The sequence below is a fragment of the Prinia subflava genome, chromosome 12, assembly GCF_021018805.1.
Source record: "Prinia subflava isolate CZ2003 ecotype Zambia chromosome 12, Cam_Psub_1.2, whole genome shotgun sequence".
In the NCBI taxonomy this organism is placed as follows: domain Eukaryota; kingdom Metazoa; phylum Chordata; class Aves; order Passeriformes; family Cisticolidae; genus Prinia; species Prinia subflava.
Window position 1 is genome coordinate 14,336,338 of NC_086258.1, and position 16,375 is coordinate 14,352,712.

General features: G+C 48.2%; 1 protein-coding gene across 1 annotated transcript in view; it reads left to right on the forward strand.

Annotated features, from left to right (window-relative positions):
- CACNG4 (calcium voltage-gated channel auxiliary subunit gamma 4) overlaps positions 1 to 16,375 on the forward strand; it is a 44,402-nt gene that overhangs the window by 22,234 nt on the left and 5,793 nt on the right. Inside the window, exon 2 of the mRNA XM_063409084.1 lies at positions 10,921 to 11,004. Coding sequence (XP_063265154.1) covers positions 10,921 to 11,004 — 84 coding nt within the window. The remainder of the gene's footprint in view (positions 1 to 10,920; positions 11,005 to 16,375) is intronic.

A 16,375-nucleotide genomic window follows, 5' to 3' on the forward strand; every position in this document is an offset into this window, starting at 1 on the left:
TATGAATATGTGAAAGTTGAAGTGGCTGGAAAAAAGGGGATTAAGCCTCACACATTGGCCTGTGTGTGTTTCAGGTAGCTCAGGAAACACCCCAGAGGTGACCATGACAGTGACTCAAATTGTAAACTCAGTAGAGACTTTGAAGAGACATCAATGTCCATTTCCTTGAATTCCATCCCCAGGAAATGCCAGCCCAGGGGACAGGATGTGCTGTGATCCTGAAAGGTGAAGCCATCCAGCCCTGGTTGATCATCCTGTTAATGAGGGAGAACTGACGACTCACCAAAGGGAGGGAAACCATATGGATAAAAACCAAACTACCCCTTAAGGGAAACTTGATTCCAATAGCTCAGACGCAGGAAAAAGGCACAGTTTGACATTGTGAAAATAAACATGATTTGTCATTTTTCAGCTTATGAACTTCACCAGGGCCTGTTCTCAGAGCTGCACCTGGTACAGTTTGGCACTTCAGCCCTCACAGTGACTGATGGACTGGCAGCAGCCTCCCTGGATGAGCAGTCTTTGTGCCACTGAGTCCATGTCAGGGTCAAGAAAACAGGGGAGAAAGAACAGATTCTGGTCCAAATCCTGGCCAGATTCAGGCCAGCACCGTTCATTTCCCGCACTGAGGTGCTGGAGTGGTGATGGTCACTCTGGGGCCATTCACAGCTGTGAAAAACAAGCCAGCCTGTGATATATTGTGCCAAAAGCACTGCCAGTTACTAAAGTACCTCTTTAAATTAATGTATTTGGAGCCAGAATGTAAGTGAGAGCTGGAAATTCATTGGTGGATGACTCTCAGTTCAGAGCTCTGATGGATGAAGGCTCTCACCTAAGAAGCCAACACCAGCTCCTCAAGTGTTAGACTAATTTTAGCTAAGGTAGAAAAGCCAACTACAGAACTCTAATGGAGGTTTCTACCAAGCTCCAAAATCACTTTAAAAGGACGAGGAGGATTATATCAGCCACCCAGAAACAGCCTCAGCAAAGTGGCAGCAGAGCAAAATATGGAAGTGAGTGGTGAGACAAACTGCTGGGCTGCCGGGATAAAGGACGGCGGCAGGAGATGCAGGACGAGCCGAGGTGTGAAGGCAGAACACAGCGAGTGTGGGCCGTGGTGGTGGAGAGAGAAAAGCAGACACAGAGAAGTGAGTTAACAACCCCACGACAAACCAGGAACGCTGACAGTTTCTTGGGGCTGAGCCAGGCGTGAGAACGCTCACCGTGGCAGGGCTGGCTTGTGTCTGACTTGAAAATGTTCCTCAAAACAGCACCACCAGCGTGGCCCCAAAACAGCCACGTCATACCCAGCCTGAGGAATTGCCCCTGTTTCTCTGCACGGTTCATTTACAAAATGCAAACTGAACATCAGGGCTGGAAGTTTGTCAGTTTTTCTCCCTAGAAAACACAGAGTCATTCCCTCAATAAGCTCTGTAAAAAGGAGCAACAAATGACACTAAAAGAGAACCCCCTGAAATTTGCCCCACTTTGCCATAAAAGCAGCAGCACGAGAGGATGTGGCTGATAAGGAGAAAATTGCAAATTGTAATAGGAAGGCCATGAGCAGGGCTTGTGGAATTACACAGCACACTCTGTTATCTGGAAGGGCAGCTGGGAAGGGACAGGAGCACTGCTGAACAACCTCAGTTGTGAATTCCATGGCCAAAATGCTGGGTTACGAGGCAAACGTTTGAAGAAACTGGAAAGTGATAGCCTAAAGCCCTGCTCCTCTGCTGCCCTGGTACCATTGGTATTCACCGTGGGAGCACAAGGACACTTAGTACTTTTGGCAGCAGTTTCATAATGACTGAAGAGAATTCAAAGGACAGCAGCCAGACACTGATGTGTTTTATTAGCTCCCAGATGTGCAGGTGAGGTGAATCTTTGGGAAATGAGTTTTGCTGCCACGGGTTCTCTAAAATCACTCAAGGTCTCAAAATCTTATAATGGAACAAAAGGCTGTCATAGAATTTGAAAGGCGTCTTCAGCTAAGCGTCTTTTCTGAATCTGTTCATTTCTTACACAGAAATACAAATGCACAACATCTCTGATGGTATTTGCCCAGCTGAAAACAGGAGGTCAGCTGCTGAGGCTGTGTGCTTTCCACACGAATTGTAAGTGACTGAGCCTCTGTGGGCGTTTCCTGGGATATATTCTGGTGTAGGTGATCCAGAATCTGGAGATGCTTTACCAGGCTGTATAAAATAGTGCTTGGTGCCTCCTGGATTGCAGAACATCAAAACGACAAAGAGTATATTGTAAAACAGCAAAGAGTAGTTAACTGAAATTAAAATTTTTCATGCCATAATTATAACTCAACCCCCTCCAACAGCAGAGGTGCTCCATCCATGGAAGTTTCCAAGGCCATGTTGGACAGGGCTTGGAGCGACCTGATCTAGTGGAAGGTGTCCCTGCCCATGGCAGGGGGGTGGGACAAGATGAGTTTTAGATCCCTTCTAGCCCAAACCCTTCTGTCATTCCATGAACTGTGGATTTCATTACCACCCAAGCAAGGCACACCTTCTGCTGTGGGACCAACTTCTCTGGGAAACAGTGAGAATCCCCTGGCACGAGGAGGGGCCAGCTAAGGCCACAGGAAACTCAGGAGTGTTCAAAAAGGGGTGTTTGTGCCGTGGAGGTCGAACTGCCCAGGCAGGAACCTCCCCAATTGCTATTTGCAGCTCTGGAATTGGCACTCAGACCTCTGGAGGTGGCTCCTCCACACCAGGCATGAGCTCCACTGCAGGCTGAGACCTCTGCAGAAAAACAAGGCAAGGAGCAGAGCAGCACAGCCTTCCCTCTGTGGGGCTGTGGTGAAAGCAGGGGCTGTGAGCAGCTCCAACAGAGAGGGCTTTGTCCAGGAGCCCCGGGGAGAGGCTGCAGGCGGCCAAAGGAATCAGATCAGGCACTGCCACAGTGCAAGCAAGCGGGGGAAAGCAGATCAGGATATTCTGAGTGTGGGGAGTGGTGGTGTAAGACAGGCTCCTCTCTCACAGAAAGCCTGCGATAGACACAGGAGGGAGCATTCACTGAAGGTAAGAGAATGGAGCGAGCACATCAAACGACAAGATAAACCAAGACCTGTTCCTGGAGAAAACCTGCTCCTGCCAGACTGGAGGGGAAGGGGGAGCACTAAATAAAGGCCAGGCGAGAGCTCCGTGCCAGCCCCAGCTCCTCTGCAGTGCGTGGGCAGCAGCAGCTGCTCCGGCGTCTCCTCCAGCTCCTCAGAGCCCTCCCGAGGTGCTGAGCACACCACGAAGGTGTTCTGCCTTTAAAAGCCTTAAAGAGGAGCAAAATGGAGCAGGCAGCAAACCCTGAGTGGTTGCTCCTCACCTGACACCGAGGGGACTGTGAGCAGTGGAAGGGCTGGAGGCAGCCGAGGGGGAGGACTGGAAAAAGGGGAAATTCATGTCACAGCAGAAGATAAGAAAATAAAGAGACTTGAGGAGGAGTTTTGCTTTGCCCACCAGACAATTGAAAATAGATCAAAAGAAGAACCCAAAGGGTTTGTTTGAGATGACAGCTCCTAAGGAATAAAGTGGGGCAAATTTCATACATTTCAACATTTTAAAATAATTTTCTTTCTGCCTGGGAAGTAGATGGGAAGCAAATGACAGGGAGTAGGCCAGACTCTGATATCACTGGGTGAGACAGATTTGAGTCCACTACAGGGAAATCAGAATCTGACCCAAAAGTAGGCAGTTCCTCTCCCTGCAATGAGAAAAAAGTGAGTTCTGAGTTAGGGAATGAAAGACAGAGAAAGAAGAAAAGGACTTCTATAAGTGAAATAAAATATTCTTTTTTTCACAGTCTCAAGACCTGTAGAGAAACATGGTCAGGAGTAAGGATTAATCCCTTTTAGGGACTCAGCTGAGCTGAATTTTCTTTGGCCTGACCATGACACACATGGGCAGCTCCTCCTGCCCAGCTGCTTTATGGCACCAGGGTAGCCCACATTTATGGGAACAAACTCCTACTCTTTTATGTCCTGAGCATTTTCTGAGCACAGAAAATGGCAAAAGCATGACAATAACCCCAGGTACGAGCTGCGTTCTTCATCAAATTCATCTTCAGGATGAAACAAAATACAAACTGTCATACGGACAAATTTCCAGGACTGGCAGGACTCCGAGGGTGTCAGACAGAATCTGTCTCAAAACCAGCCTGTGCTTTGAAGTTTCCAGCTCTCTCAAGAGCCAAACTTTTTTCAAAGGCAGACACCCAGTAAATGTGTATTTAACCTCCCGAGGCTTCCTCCTCTGCTGGCTCCATCCTCCGCGGTGATGAAGGCGGCTCACAGCAGCATCGTGGAGCAGCAAATTCACATGAGGTGTGTTTTGCACATGACCTGCATCAATAGTTCATGATTTCTTTTATAATGACAGCATTAAACATCTCCAGGCAGAGGCTCATGGGATCTGTGCTCGTTCGAGTGACTTGAGGACAGGCTTGTGAAACTCTTAGCAACCAGCAGGAGACAAATAATCAGACTTGGGACAGTTTAACACAGAAAGTTCCAAGCTACAGGAAAATATCTAAGGCTGTTCTTTGTGGTCTGAGGGGAGAGCTCAGGACTAGAATAACCTCTGTTTGACCAGCAGCACCACAACAAAGGTTTTGAAAGCAAAAGGAGGTGCACCCTCGATTCCTCTTCTCGAGGGTTATTTTATGTCAAGAGGAATGAGAAGAAAGCAAAGGCAGCAGCTGTGTGTGCTGTGGTGTCAGTCCAGAGAGACAGGGGAGCTGTACTGGTGGAAAAATCAAACAAATGAACGCAGTGCACAGATAGATATTTTGGTGGAGATGAACATTTTTTGGCATGTCTGATCTCCTTTGCTCACTATTGCTCAAATCACTCTGCAAAGCGCTTCAGAACCTGTCAGCAGAGAAATCCTCCTAAGGAAAAAAATACACAACTGTTTCTCCTCTCCCCTGGCAGAGTCCAGCTCTGAGACACTCTCACTCACTATAAATAGAGGTTCTCCTCTGATGTCCAAGGGAAGTGTAAAGCCATGCCATTAAGGAAACCCAGTCCTGCACAACGTGCTGGGATGGACACTGTGTTCAGGCAACTTCTGTTTCAACAGCCCCACTCTGCCTGTCACTCTTTTCTCGTGGTCTGTGATGCTATCTGTCAGTCAGCCCTCTCTGTGCTGATAGATTCAGAAATCTTGTCATTTAAACATTGGGATATTCGTGTGTTGCAGTAAATCAGGCTGACAGTCAGCTCTGGAACTGAGGCACAGCATTTAATCACAGAACAGATGCAACAAGCAGAACCATGGGCCCAAATTTCCCATGGTACCTTACTAATTGCCTTATTTTTAATATACAGTCAGCTCCTTGCAACTTGTATTCCCCGTTCCCGCAAGCGCTTGCTGTCAAATGATCCTGAAAATAATTCCATTCCATGTCTCCAAACCATCCCAGGAGTGCCACATTTGTCAGAAGGCAATGGGCTGTGGGTGGGGCTTTGGGGTGGGTGACTGTGGGTGTATTTACCTGCCTGCAGGTGATGCTGAAGCCATGTGAGCACCTCTGGAGCTGAGATTCACAGCCCTGATCCCACCGGGGCGGCTCCTCCGGGAGAACCCCCTGCTTCACACTATTAACAGAGTGCATGTGTGTGCTCCAAGCATCCCCGGCTGCTCAGGAGCTGCAGGAATGTGGAGTCCTGGCAGGGGAGAGTTTGATCCAAGAGATGCCAATGTCTGGTGTCCCACGAGAAAACAAGAAAGGCCTCTCTGCCAGGTCCCAAACGCTGTGTTTTCTGCATGAAATAAACACCAATCACTCGCTTTGTGATTTTTGGAAATTTAATAAAAATAAAAATTGTTATATAAAAAAATTAGTAATACACTAATAATTAATGCAGTAATTAGTAATACACTAATAATTAATACAATAATAAAAGTTAAACAATTTAGAGTAGGACAATTTATGAGACAATAAGCAAAGAGAGGCAGCCCGGGCTGCGGCCCTCCCGTCCCAGACAAAGGCTAGTCAGGAGAAGGCAAAAAACTAGGGAAAAATCCCTCTCTTTTGAGGCTCGTCCTCATGACTATGCATATTTTATTTAAAACACGTAATTTCAGCTGTTTCATGTCACAAAGGCTTTCTGTTAATTTCCAGGCACCGGCAAGTCTGTGGGTCCTTGAAAAGTTTTCTTTTTGTTGATAAGAAAAGGCCATAAATTCTTCTTCACTAAAAAATTTAAAGTCTCTGCAACCGTTATCTCTGTGCAAAGAATTCTTGATTATTTGCTCTCTTTCTTGAGTTAAATAGAATATCACACACACATAGCTTCAGTTTTAATTACTAAGCTTAATGTTAATTACAAAACTACATTCACTATATTATTCAAATGTTAATACAGTATAACTTTTCTACCTAGCATTTTACATATAGTAAATATCTGCGTAGAGTCACGCAATAATATGCATTTTTCACATGCACAGGGGAGGGCTGGCAGCTGAAGGAGTTAATGCTCAGTGCCTCTGCGGAGGTGATGGGGAAGGAGGGAGTGCTCTGCCTCTCTCCTGGGTATCGGATATCGCCTCCCGTAGCGCCTGCTCAGCACAGCGAGACAAGAACTGCTATTGACAGCAGTGCCCTGCAGACAGAGCCCTGCTCCAGTCTGCAGTGCTGGAAACCCATTTCAAATCACAACAGGGCAGTGATGCTTTGGGAAGGTCTTGTTGTGTAGAGTTCTCAGGAGAAACCCAAAGTACAGCCTTGCACTGACAGATGTTGTCAGACATTTGAGGGCTCTGTTTTCCGGTGCTGATTCGTGCAAACACTTCCAGGGCATCAGGGAATGTTGTCATTGATAAACACCAACCACAGGAAATGGCTGTTCCCAAAGACGTGGCTGATAGCAGGATCATGTAATGCATGGCCACCAAATTAATAAACATTTGCATCCTAAGCATTAACCTTCACTCTCAGCCATCAAAAAATAAAAACCCAGTGAACAATCTGCTGTGATAGAGGCAGGATTATTAAAGGATTATTTGAGAAAGAGCAAGGAGAAGACAGTTTGTCATCAGAATTTGGGAGTGCTACTTTGATTTGCTGTTGAAACCTCTATGTATTTTGAGATCTCAAACCCCAAAACAAAGCTTAATCTTCACTTAGGGACTACAGTTGCCTCCCTTATCACGTTATCCAAGTACATCACACTCTAATTATAGTTGCCTGAACAACACTTAGTGAGATTGGGAAGTACTAACCTTGCCTGAGAAGCCCTTGAACACAGAGCAAAACCAAGACAGAAATGCTTTTTAGTTCCTAAATGCCAGTTAAGTATGCTGCAACCAGTGGAAAAAAAAATGTTCTTACACCGTCAACAACACTTCAGAAAATTTACCTCTTCATTATCATTAACGCAGATCCTGAAGCCCCAGCTCAAAATTCAGAACAAAGTCATTGTCATTATGAGGGGAAAAAATAGCTTCTAATATTCATATTTCTAAAAGCATCATTAAAAACATATCAGTAATCATTCAAAGAAAGGAGTAATACTTACATATCTCAGTGGGATATTATGTCTCACTCTCAAGAGGTATCCAGAAGGGCTTCTCAATATTTTAGTATCTGTTAGGCAGTGATTGCAGTTTATTTATCTCTCTCTAGTGGATACAGCAGTAGGAGTTAAATATTCCATCTTCCTGTCCCAAGGATATCAGGGACTGTATCCCCAAACTCCAGCAAGGAAGAAAATCTCTCTCCCAGGTCCCTCCTGGGGTGGGAAATGGCTTCGTGTGCCTCGGTGAGTGTGGACTTGTGGCCACGTTTTGCCTCCCATTTCTTCAGGGCAGCTCCTGAGAAGCCTTGGAGAAGCTTCAGGAGCTCAGCCCTTGTGCAGGTGCTTGCAGAACGGTTGAGTTTAATCAAGGCTTTTCCTTTTCTGCCACCTCTGCCATTCCATGACTTTTATCCTTTTTGCATTGCTTTCCATGCCAGGGCATGGATGTGGGTATTCCACCAAATTCCAGCTTTGCTTTGTTTTTATTTTTCATGTATAAATACAACTCAGACTCTGCTGTTGTGCTTCTAGAGCTGACCACTTCTCCAGCTAGTTTTAATTTCTGCCAAATCTGAGTTTCAAACTCCATCATTATGAAGAAAAGAGGTATTGTTACTTTTCCTGGCAAGCCTTTATTTCCAAAACTTTGTGGATTGAAAGAGGCCTCAATACCCTGTAGATCACCAGAGTTCTTGATAGCAACTTCAAGCCTCACTGAGAGTTTAATAAGCTGTTGCTGAATTACATTGCACTTGTTAAGTTTATAGAAAAAAAGTTATTCAGTCTGCTGCTGTTATTAACTATCAAACATCACAGACACTACAGAGGACCCTTAACCAGTATCTCTGGTCTGAACTACATAGGAAACATTGGGGAGAATATTTTGGATTCCTAAGCTTTGATACAGTTCCAAATTTCACAAACAATTGCTATTTCTATAATAATTTAGCCAGATAAATAATGACCAATTAATAGTGACCAATCCCAGTATCCCTAAAAAACAAAAAGGAATTCAAGCTCAATTCAAGCTCATCCAGATTTTTTGGTTTTTTTGAGGGGTGGCGGGGGGGAGAGGTGATTTTCCTATTTTTTACCTCTGCTAGTCTTGCTAATACTCTTTCATGTGAAATGTAAGAGGCAGGAGATGAAGGTCTCATCAGTGCTGTCCTGCTGGTGCATCCCAGCCCTGCAGTGGAGGAATGGGTCCGTGGCCTCTGTGAAAGTTCTGCTGAGGGGCCCATTTCCCTCAGCAGTTTAATTCTGTTGAGCCATTTTACAGAGCCCAAATCCTCCATCAGAGGCTTTGGGAATGCTCCAGCCTCACAGATTTCTCGTCCTCTGAGGGAGTTTCTGGACATGAGGGGTCTGTTTGGGCTGTGGCCATGTCCACACTGTGGAGGGGCAGAAGGAGCCTGTGGTGGGGGCACAGAGCTCTCTCCTTCAGGCATCTCCCTGTCCTCACCACAGCTCAGTGACCTGTGACACTTCTGCTTTTATTTCAGCTCTGGATAAATTCAACCCATTACCCTCATTTATTGGAGAATCATAGAATCATGGAATGGTTTGGGACCAAAGGGACCTTAAAGCTCACCCAGTTCCACCCTCCCTTTCCACTGTCTGAGGTTACCCCATCCAATCTGGCCTTGGACACTTCCAGGGATGGGGCAGCCACAGCTTCTCACAACCCTCACAGGGAGGAATTTCATCCTAATATCCCCTCTAACCCTGCCCTCTGTCACTGTGAGAGGGACACAATACCTACAGAGAAGTGTGTGCAGACTGGGAGATGGCTCTCCCCACACACACACACAAATACAGTCATTGAAAAGCCTATTTCCATTGGAAATTAGAACGGGAAAACTATTTAGACTTTATTTCTTTAATAAATAGAGAGGATAAAAATCTCCCTCTGAATGTATTTCCTGTAAATTGCACACCCAAATGGAGAGACTGAAGGAAATGACCATCCAGTCTCAGAGGCTCTGTAATGCTGGGGGTGATTCAGTTCCATTGTGTGAACTGCCATGAAAATGAGCACGGGGATCTTTAAAATCTGAGTTTTGCACTGCCCTGCCTGAGAGCCATGAGGAGCAGCAGCCCCAGGGATGGCCAGCACAGGGATGCACACAGGGACAGCCCAGCTGGCAGCCAGGACAGGTGTGTCACTGCCAGATGTGACATGAGCCACTTACATCTTGTTCCCAGCCTTTGAAGTGCTGTGCAGAGGAGGGCTGAGCCGTGGCTGCAATTAGAGCTGCTGCATCATTTACTGGAAAAATTAAATGCGCTGTAAGCAGCAAACCTGCGGTTGACACTCACAGGGTGCAATTTAAATCCCCCGGATTAGTAATTCTTTTGAGATCTTCGTAATCATTGGTAATAGGTAGTGAAATAAATCCACATTTATATCCTACAGACTGCAGCTGTGCTTCTGTTAAAGTAGTATTAACTGATGGGTTTTTAATCCTCCTGCCAGCTCGAGCTGTGAGCGCCGAGGCTCCTGCGCAGGGATAGCTCAGCCTGGGTGATGTGTTCCCGAGCAGGAGAGCTCTGGTTAATGAATAATGAAAGCACCACGGCACAATCACAGCTCAGGGCTCACTCCTGCAGGAAGATCTCTGGGGAGAGGCCCCTGTGTAGCTCCCTGTGCCACAGCGACCCAGCTGCAGCTCAGGCTATGGAGAAGTGTGACAGACAGTGATGACTGTGACACAGAGGAGCTGTGACACAAAGTGCTCATGGACAGCTTTACCTGCATGGACAAAGTGCTGAGGTGTCCACTCAAGGGAGGGGTTTGTCCAGCCAGCTCCGGTGTTGTCCCTCCAGGGCTCAGGAGTGCACACTGTACCCTGATTTCACTGCCCAGGCTCCCAGTTAGCTAAACAAATATGCCAATAAAAGCTGAGCCAACCCTGAGTGGGGCATAGGGGCTTAAACTGCAGCAGGAAGAGATTTATGGACTTGTTTTCACAGCCTAGAGAGTAATTGAAGAGGCCTCAGACAATTCAGCATTTACCAGCTCTGATAAGGGAGGGCTGCACTTCGCTGGGATGAGATGGGAAGGGTGGAGGGAGTGAGACTGGCACTGGGAGCCCCAGCCACGGAGCAGGACCCAGCCTGACAGCCACTCTGGGAACACAAAGAAGCTTTGCAAACTCAGTATGCTTGTAAGATAAGCACAGCACTGATAAAGTGAAGCACTTAGAGATTAAAAATCTCAAGAGAACGATATAAGTGGCTGAAGGAAAGAGCCCAGGAATCCTGGCTGTCCCTTCCTTCAGCCCAATCTGCCCAGAATTCATTACTTTAGAGATGTTTTCTTGACAGGTTTAAAAAAGCACATTCACCTGGTTCTGTTCCTTATGGGTTCTGTTGGCTTTGTTTCCATTTAGGAATTTACAAAGGACATTGCTTCCGGATCAACCACTTCCCTGAGGACAACGACTACGACCACGACAGCTCAGAGTACCTTCTCCGTAAGTGAGCACTGACACCCAAGGCACAGGTGGGGCCAGGGGGGCTCCCCTGGGCTTCTTTTCTACAGAGAGAAACCCCAGTTTTACTCCCTGCCAGACTGGCCCAAACTGGGCTGCACAGCCCAGCGGTGCCACACGTCGAGTTGGTGCTGCTGCTGTCACCCTTGGGGACACTCACTCCATGGGGTCAGTGGATCATGGAATGGTTTGTGTTGGAAGGGACATTAAAGATCATCTAGTTCCAGTTCTCTTGCCATGGGGTTTCAAGGATTTTTTTTCCAAAGGTTTCCCTCAGCCAGGGGAATGCTCACAGTTTTGGTGCTGATTGTCTAAACATCAAATGACAAATTTACAAATGAAAATTACAGCTATTGTGCCCAGACTGGCAAGGATATTCTACAGAGGGAGTACTGATAGGGTTAATGTAACAAAACTCATTTGAGGAGTGGGTTCCAGCCCTTTAGGAAGCTTTACCAAATGTTTAAACCCAACCCTTACTCAAGCTCAGCCCTTGCAGCAGGTGAGCCACCTCCTCCTGAAGTGAAATCACTGCACTGTGGGGAGGAAGCTGAAATTTGTGCAGCTAACAGCAAAATCCCAGCATGGACAGGGGCTGTGGCTCCCTGCCTGGCCAGCCAGCCACTGCTGCTCCATGCTGGCATGTAATTCCCCCAGAAGGGATTTCACCCACCCACCTGGTGCTTGAAATAAGGGCAGTTGTTTCATCCCCTCCACATGACCATCCTCTCAGCTGATGGCAAGTCTTGGAGCCCAACCACGAAACCTGCAAAGCTGGACTTGGATTCCCCTTCCCCTGAGGACTCCTTGCCTTGTTGTTCCTCTGAAGAAAAGCCCTGAGCAGCCAAGCTGAAAGCAGTGCCCTTTACCAGGGGGAGGAACTGCAGCTCACAAGGTGTTGGGGAATCAGAGAGCAGAGAACAACACTGCTGGCAAGGCAGAGAACTCCTCAATTACAATATTAATTACCTGAAACGTCACTTAGAGAACCACTCTGCCCTTCTGCTCACTTCTGGGCAACAACTTCTAGTTGCTAAGACGTGAAGAAGGAAAAAAATCTCCAAAAAGTTTGTCTCACCAGAAAACCCAGATGTTTTTTTCCTCTGTGCTCTTGTCGATTTAGATCAGTCATAGCACCCGGGTGACACGATTTCAGAGCTCAGGCAAAGGCAGAGTGTGAGCACAGCTGCATTTATCTTTCATACAAAGCCTTGGAACTAATGTTAAATTGATGCCAAGTCAGCTTTAGGAAACAAACATCATTAGTTAAAGGAAAGGAGAATTAAGTAGCATCTTGATAAAAGCACATTATGCCTTCTTTATATGGAGAAAAGTGAGAACTGGGAAAAACAGCCTCCAGCTCCATGTTAAGATACGAGACTGGCAAATTGTTTGTAAGTGTGCTTGTGACGGGTGTTCCTAAAAGCTGTTTGCAAAAGTGACTAAGTACAGATCTTAAAAACAAGTTGGTCCAACCCTTTATGTCTTCTGCAAACTCAGTCTCCGGTGTCTCCCCCGCAGAGCAGAGCTCACCTCAGAGTCTGCACGGAGACAAGGCTCCTTGGCTTTAACTTTCATAAGAAGAACTGCAGCTTCCCATGCACAGAGTTGATTTAGAGATTACTGAAAGGTTACGTGTCAAAATCCAGAGGAGATGAGCTCATACCTATATGTAATAGGGACCAAATCATTGTCTAAGACAGGAGGATGTTTGCATCCTGTTTCAAAGGGACGTGAGAGCTCCCATCCTGTTTTTGCCCTCTGCAACACCTTTGCAGTCTTCTGGCTCCATATCATTCCCCACTATTTCTGGCCATTTCTTGGCACAGTTTCTCAGAGGGACATGTTGGGATTCATATTTATTTTTGCTGCCTGGCTTAGACAAAGGCACCCACACTCATGTATTTAGTGCTCCTGAAGGAGCAGCGTGAGGGGTCTCAGCCTCTTCCACAGCCCCCAGTTTAATTTGGGCTTCAGAGAAATACAAACACTGTCGTGCTAACAGGATCGAGTCCTGGTTCAAAACCCCATGGAAATCAGTGACAAAAATTACTGATCTGGGGAGACTTTGGTCTAGGCAGTGGGTAGAGGCAGGGGTTTGGATTTTGCCCCTTGGTGTTCAAGCTGCTCCCTGCAAATCCAAGCTCGGTGACAAGCTGATACGTGCAGAGGAGCTCAGACAAGACCCTTCCTATTGAACCTTCCCCGTGGCAACGCACGCCCATCTGTGTGTCTAAAAAAATCCCCCTCACACGCCTGAGCAGGGCTGCAGTGAGCAGCAGATGTCCCAGTGCCAGCACGGAGAGCCCGCACTGTCCCCGGGCTGCCACCGCATCCCCAGCGGCAAACAGGCCCCGGCTTCCCTGTCCCTACTTTCTTGTATCCTGCTTCTCTCATCTCCTGCTTCCCTGTCTCTGCCTCCCTGTCTCTGTGTCCCTGTCTCTGCTTGCCTGTCTCCTCTTTCCCAGTCTCCTGTTTTCCTGTCTCCTGCTTCCCTATCTCCTGTTTCCCTGTCTCTGCCTCCCTGTCTCCTGCTTCCTTGTCTCTGTTTCCCAGTCTCCTGTTTCCCTGTCTCCTGTTTCCCTATCTCCTGCTTCCCTGTCTTTGCTTCCCCGTCTCCTGTTTCCCTGTCTCCTGTTTCCCTGTCCCGTTTCTCTGTCTCTGCCTTCCTGTCTCCTGCTTCCCCGTCTCCTGTTTCCCTGTCTCCTATTTCCCTATCTCCTGTTTTCCTGTCTTTGCTTCCCTGTCTCCTGTTTCCCCATCTCCTGTTTCCCTGTCCCCTGTTTCCCTGTCTCTGCCTTCCTGTATCCTGCTTCCCTCTCTCCTGCTTCCCAGTCTCCTGTTTCCCTGTCTACTGTTTCCCTGTCTCCTGTTTCCCAGTCTCCTGCCTCCCTGTCTCCCGTTTCCCTGTCCCCGTTTCCCTGTTCCCGTTTCCCTGTCCCCGTTTCCCTGTTCCCGTTTCCCTATCTCCCGTTTCCCTATCTCCCGTTTCCCTGTTCCCGTTTCCCTGTCTCCCGTTTCCCTGTCCCCGTTTCCCTGTCCCCCGTTTCCCTGTCTCCCGTTTCCCTGTCCCTGTTTCCCAGTCTCTGTCCCCTCCTCTCCCGCTCCTCCGGGCACACAACCCCGGGTTTGTGCCGCTCCCGCCCCGCCGGCAGCGCGGGCGCCTCTCCCCGCAGAGCTCGGATCTCATCCCCGCTGTGCGCTGGGGGTGCCGGGGCTCCGCTGCTCCAGGGGCATCACCGTGCCCTTCCTCCCTGCGTGTCACAGCCTCCCCTTTCCAAAGCCCTTCCCTCGCCTTTCTGGAGATGAAAAGCCCGAGCCGGGTTTGCAGCCCCATGGGGAGGAGCAGCGCCGCGGCTCCACCGAAGGAGGTGTCACCGCACATAGCGGTGCACAGCGGGCGATGCGAACCGACAGGACAGTAAACAAGGGGGGGAGAAAAGCCAGGGAGAAAGCAAAAACCACATTGCCTTAATGTTTTTTGATGTGCTGTCATTTTATTACCAGTATCAGGAGACATATGTAAATTCTACGTGGTACCTTATGAGCTTCCTTTGAAATTTCAGAGCTAAAAGTACACATTGTAAGGAAAAATATACTGTGGAATTTTTCAGCAGGAGAACGCCGTGTATTTTGTTTCTCTTTGCATTAATTACTTACTATAGAAAAATTATCACTGGAGACTATTAGTACAAATAGAACAACCCACCCCCTATATTTGGTACTTCTGACAAGTTCCTTCCAATGACATCACTGAAGCATTTTAGGAAAGCTCTTTGATTTAACTGGAATCATTATAAGCAGCATGACCATAAAGTGCAGGGAAGAATATCCAGAATGGATGGGCCAGAGGAGATTTTAAGCTTTTAGACAGGGCACAAACAGACAGAGATTTGGGGTGCCTTAAAGTCCAGCAGCAGAGGCTGACTTTGAATCTTTCTCTAATAACTGACTCAAAAAACGGACTCAAAAGCCCAAGTGCTGTTGATTCATACCACACACGTGGGGATACACCCAGGACGAGGGACCAGGCTCCCACCTCTGAGCAGGCTTTGCCCAGAGCCCTCACACCCCCTCGCATCAGTCGGGCTTGGCAGTTCCTGCCAGACGCTGCCTGAATAGCAATGCATCCTCCTGGCCGGGGCCCAGCCCGGCTGGAAAATGCCCCATCTGTGCAGGACACGTGCCTGGGGAGAGGACGGGCTTTCCTCGCTGCGGGCAGAAGCTCCCCAGGCAGGCGCTGTGGTTTGGGGGCTGTGTCTGGAACCCCCAGCCCCGTCCCTCCCGCAGCCACCGGGAGCTGTGCCACCACTTCCCAGGGGAATGGTTGGGAAGCCATTCAGCGAGCCGGGAACGCCACGGCCGTGGAGAGCCAAAGGGGAAAGCAGCAGCTGGAACATCTGCCCGTCCCTCCGGGGCAGCGGGGGACTCTCTCCGTTCGTGTCAGCCAGGAGGGCGCACCCGGGGAGCCGCGCTCACGGCCCCGGGCGCGTCTGCTCCTCTCCGCTCCCTCAGCCCGCGGTCCCCGTGGCCTCCCAGTCCGCTGTGGGGCTTCCACTCCGCTGTGACAGCAGCTCTGACTCTCCCCCTCCTTGGGATCCCCCCATCCCGGCTCTGCCAGGGCTCCCCTCCGTGCCCTCGGCCTTCCCCAGCTTCAGGGTGATCCCATTTTCCACAGCAGTGTTCGGCACCTTATCTCCCCTTCTTCAAAAAATAAATCCTCTCTTTACAGCAATAAAACTCGGTTCCTCACTCTGCCTTTCAGGAGCCCCTGCCAGCTTTTACCCCTTTGGTTTTTGCAATACAGACATCTCTCTTCTCATGCTTGTTTATTTTTTCTCAGTCCTTTTGTTCCCTCCCCGCCGCTTCCCTGTCGATTGCTGCTCTGTCTTGTTGTGGCCCGACTTTGAAAGCTGGCTTGAAGTGGCGTTTTAATATTTTTGTGGGGGATTTTATACTCTGATGAATGGACTGAAGCATGCAGAATTTTAAATTACTACTTTGCTGTCAGGAAACTAAACACAAACATCTAAGGCACACTTGTTAAAATTCCTTCCTTAGAAATCGGAAAGGTTTCGATGTCCTTAATACCCAGCAAAAGAAGAAGGGGTTATTAGCTGTGCTTGCTGGCAACATGGATGCTGCTGACTTCAAGAGCTGTAATTTGCTCCCCTCGTGTGTGCACCACGGAGCAGATCCGTCTGCTCCAGCTGTCCCAAACCTTGTAGGGTTCATAGCCAGCTCATGAATTTTTCACTGCTGCTCCCTGCGTGATGCTGGGGCTTGCTGTCTCTTACCTCGTGCTTTGGCAGAAATATTCTGCACACGGTGGCACCAGAAAATGGCAATAATG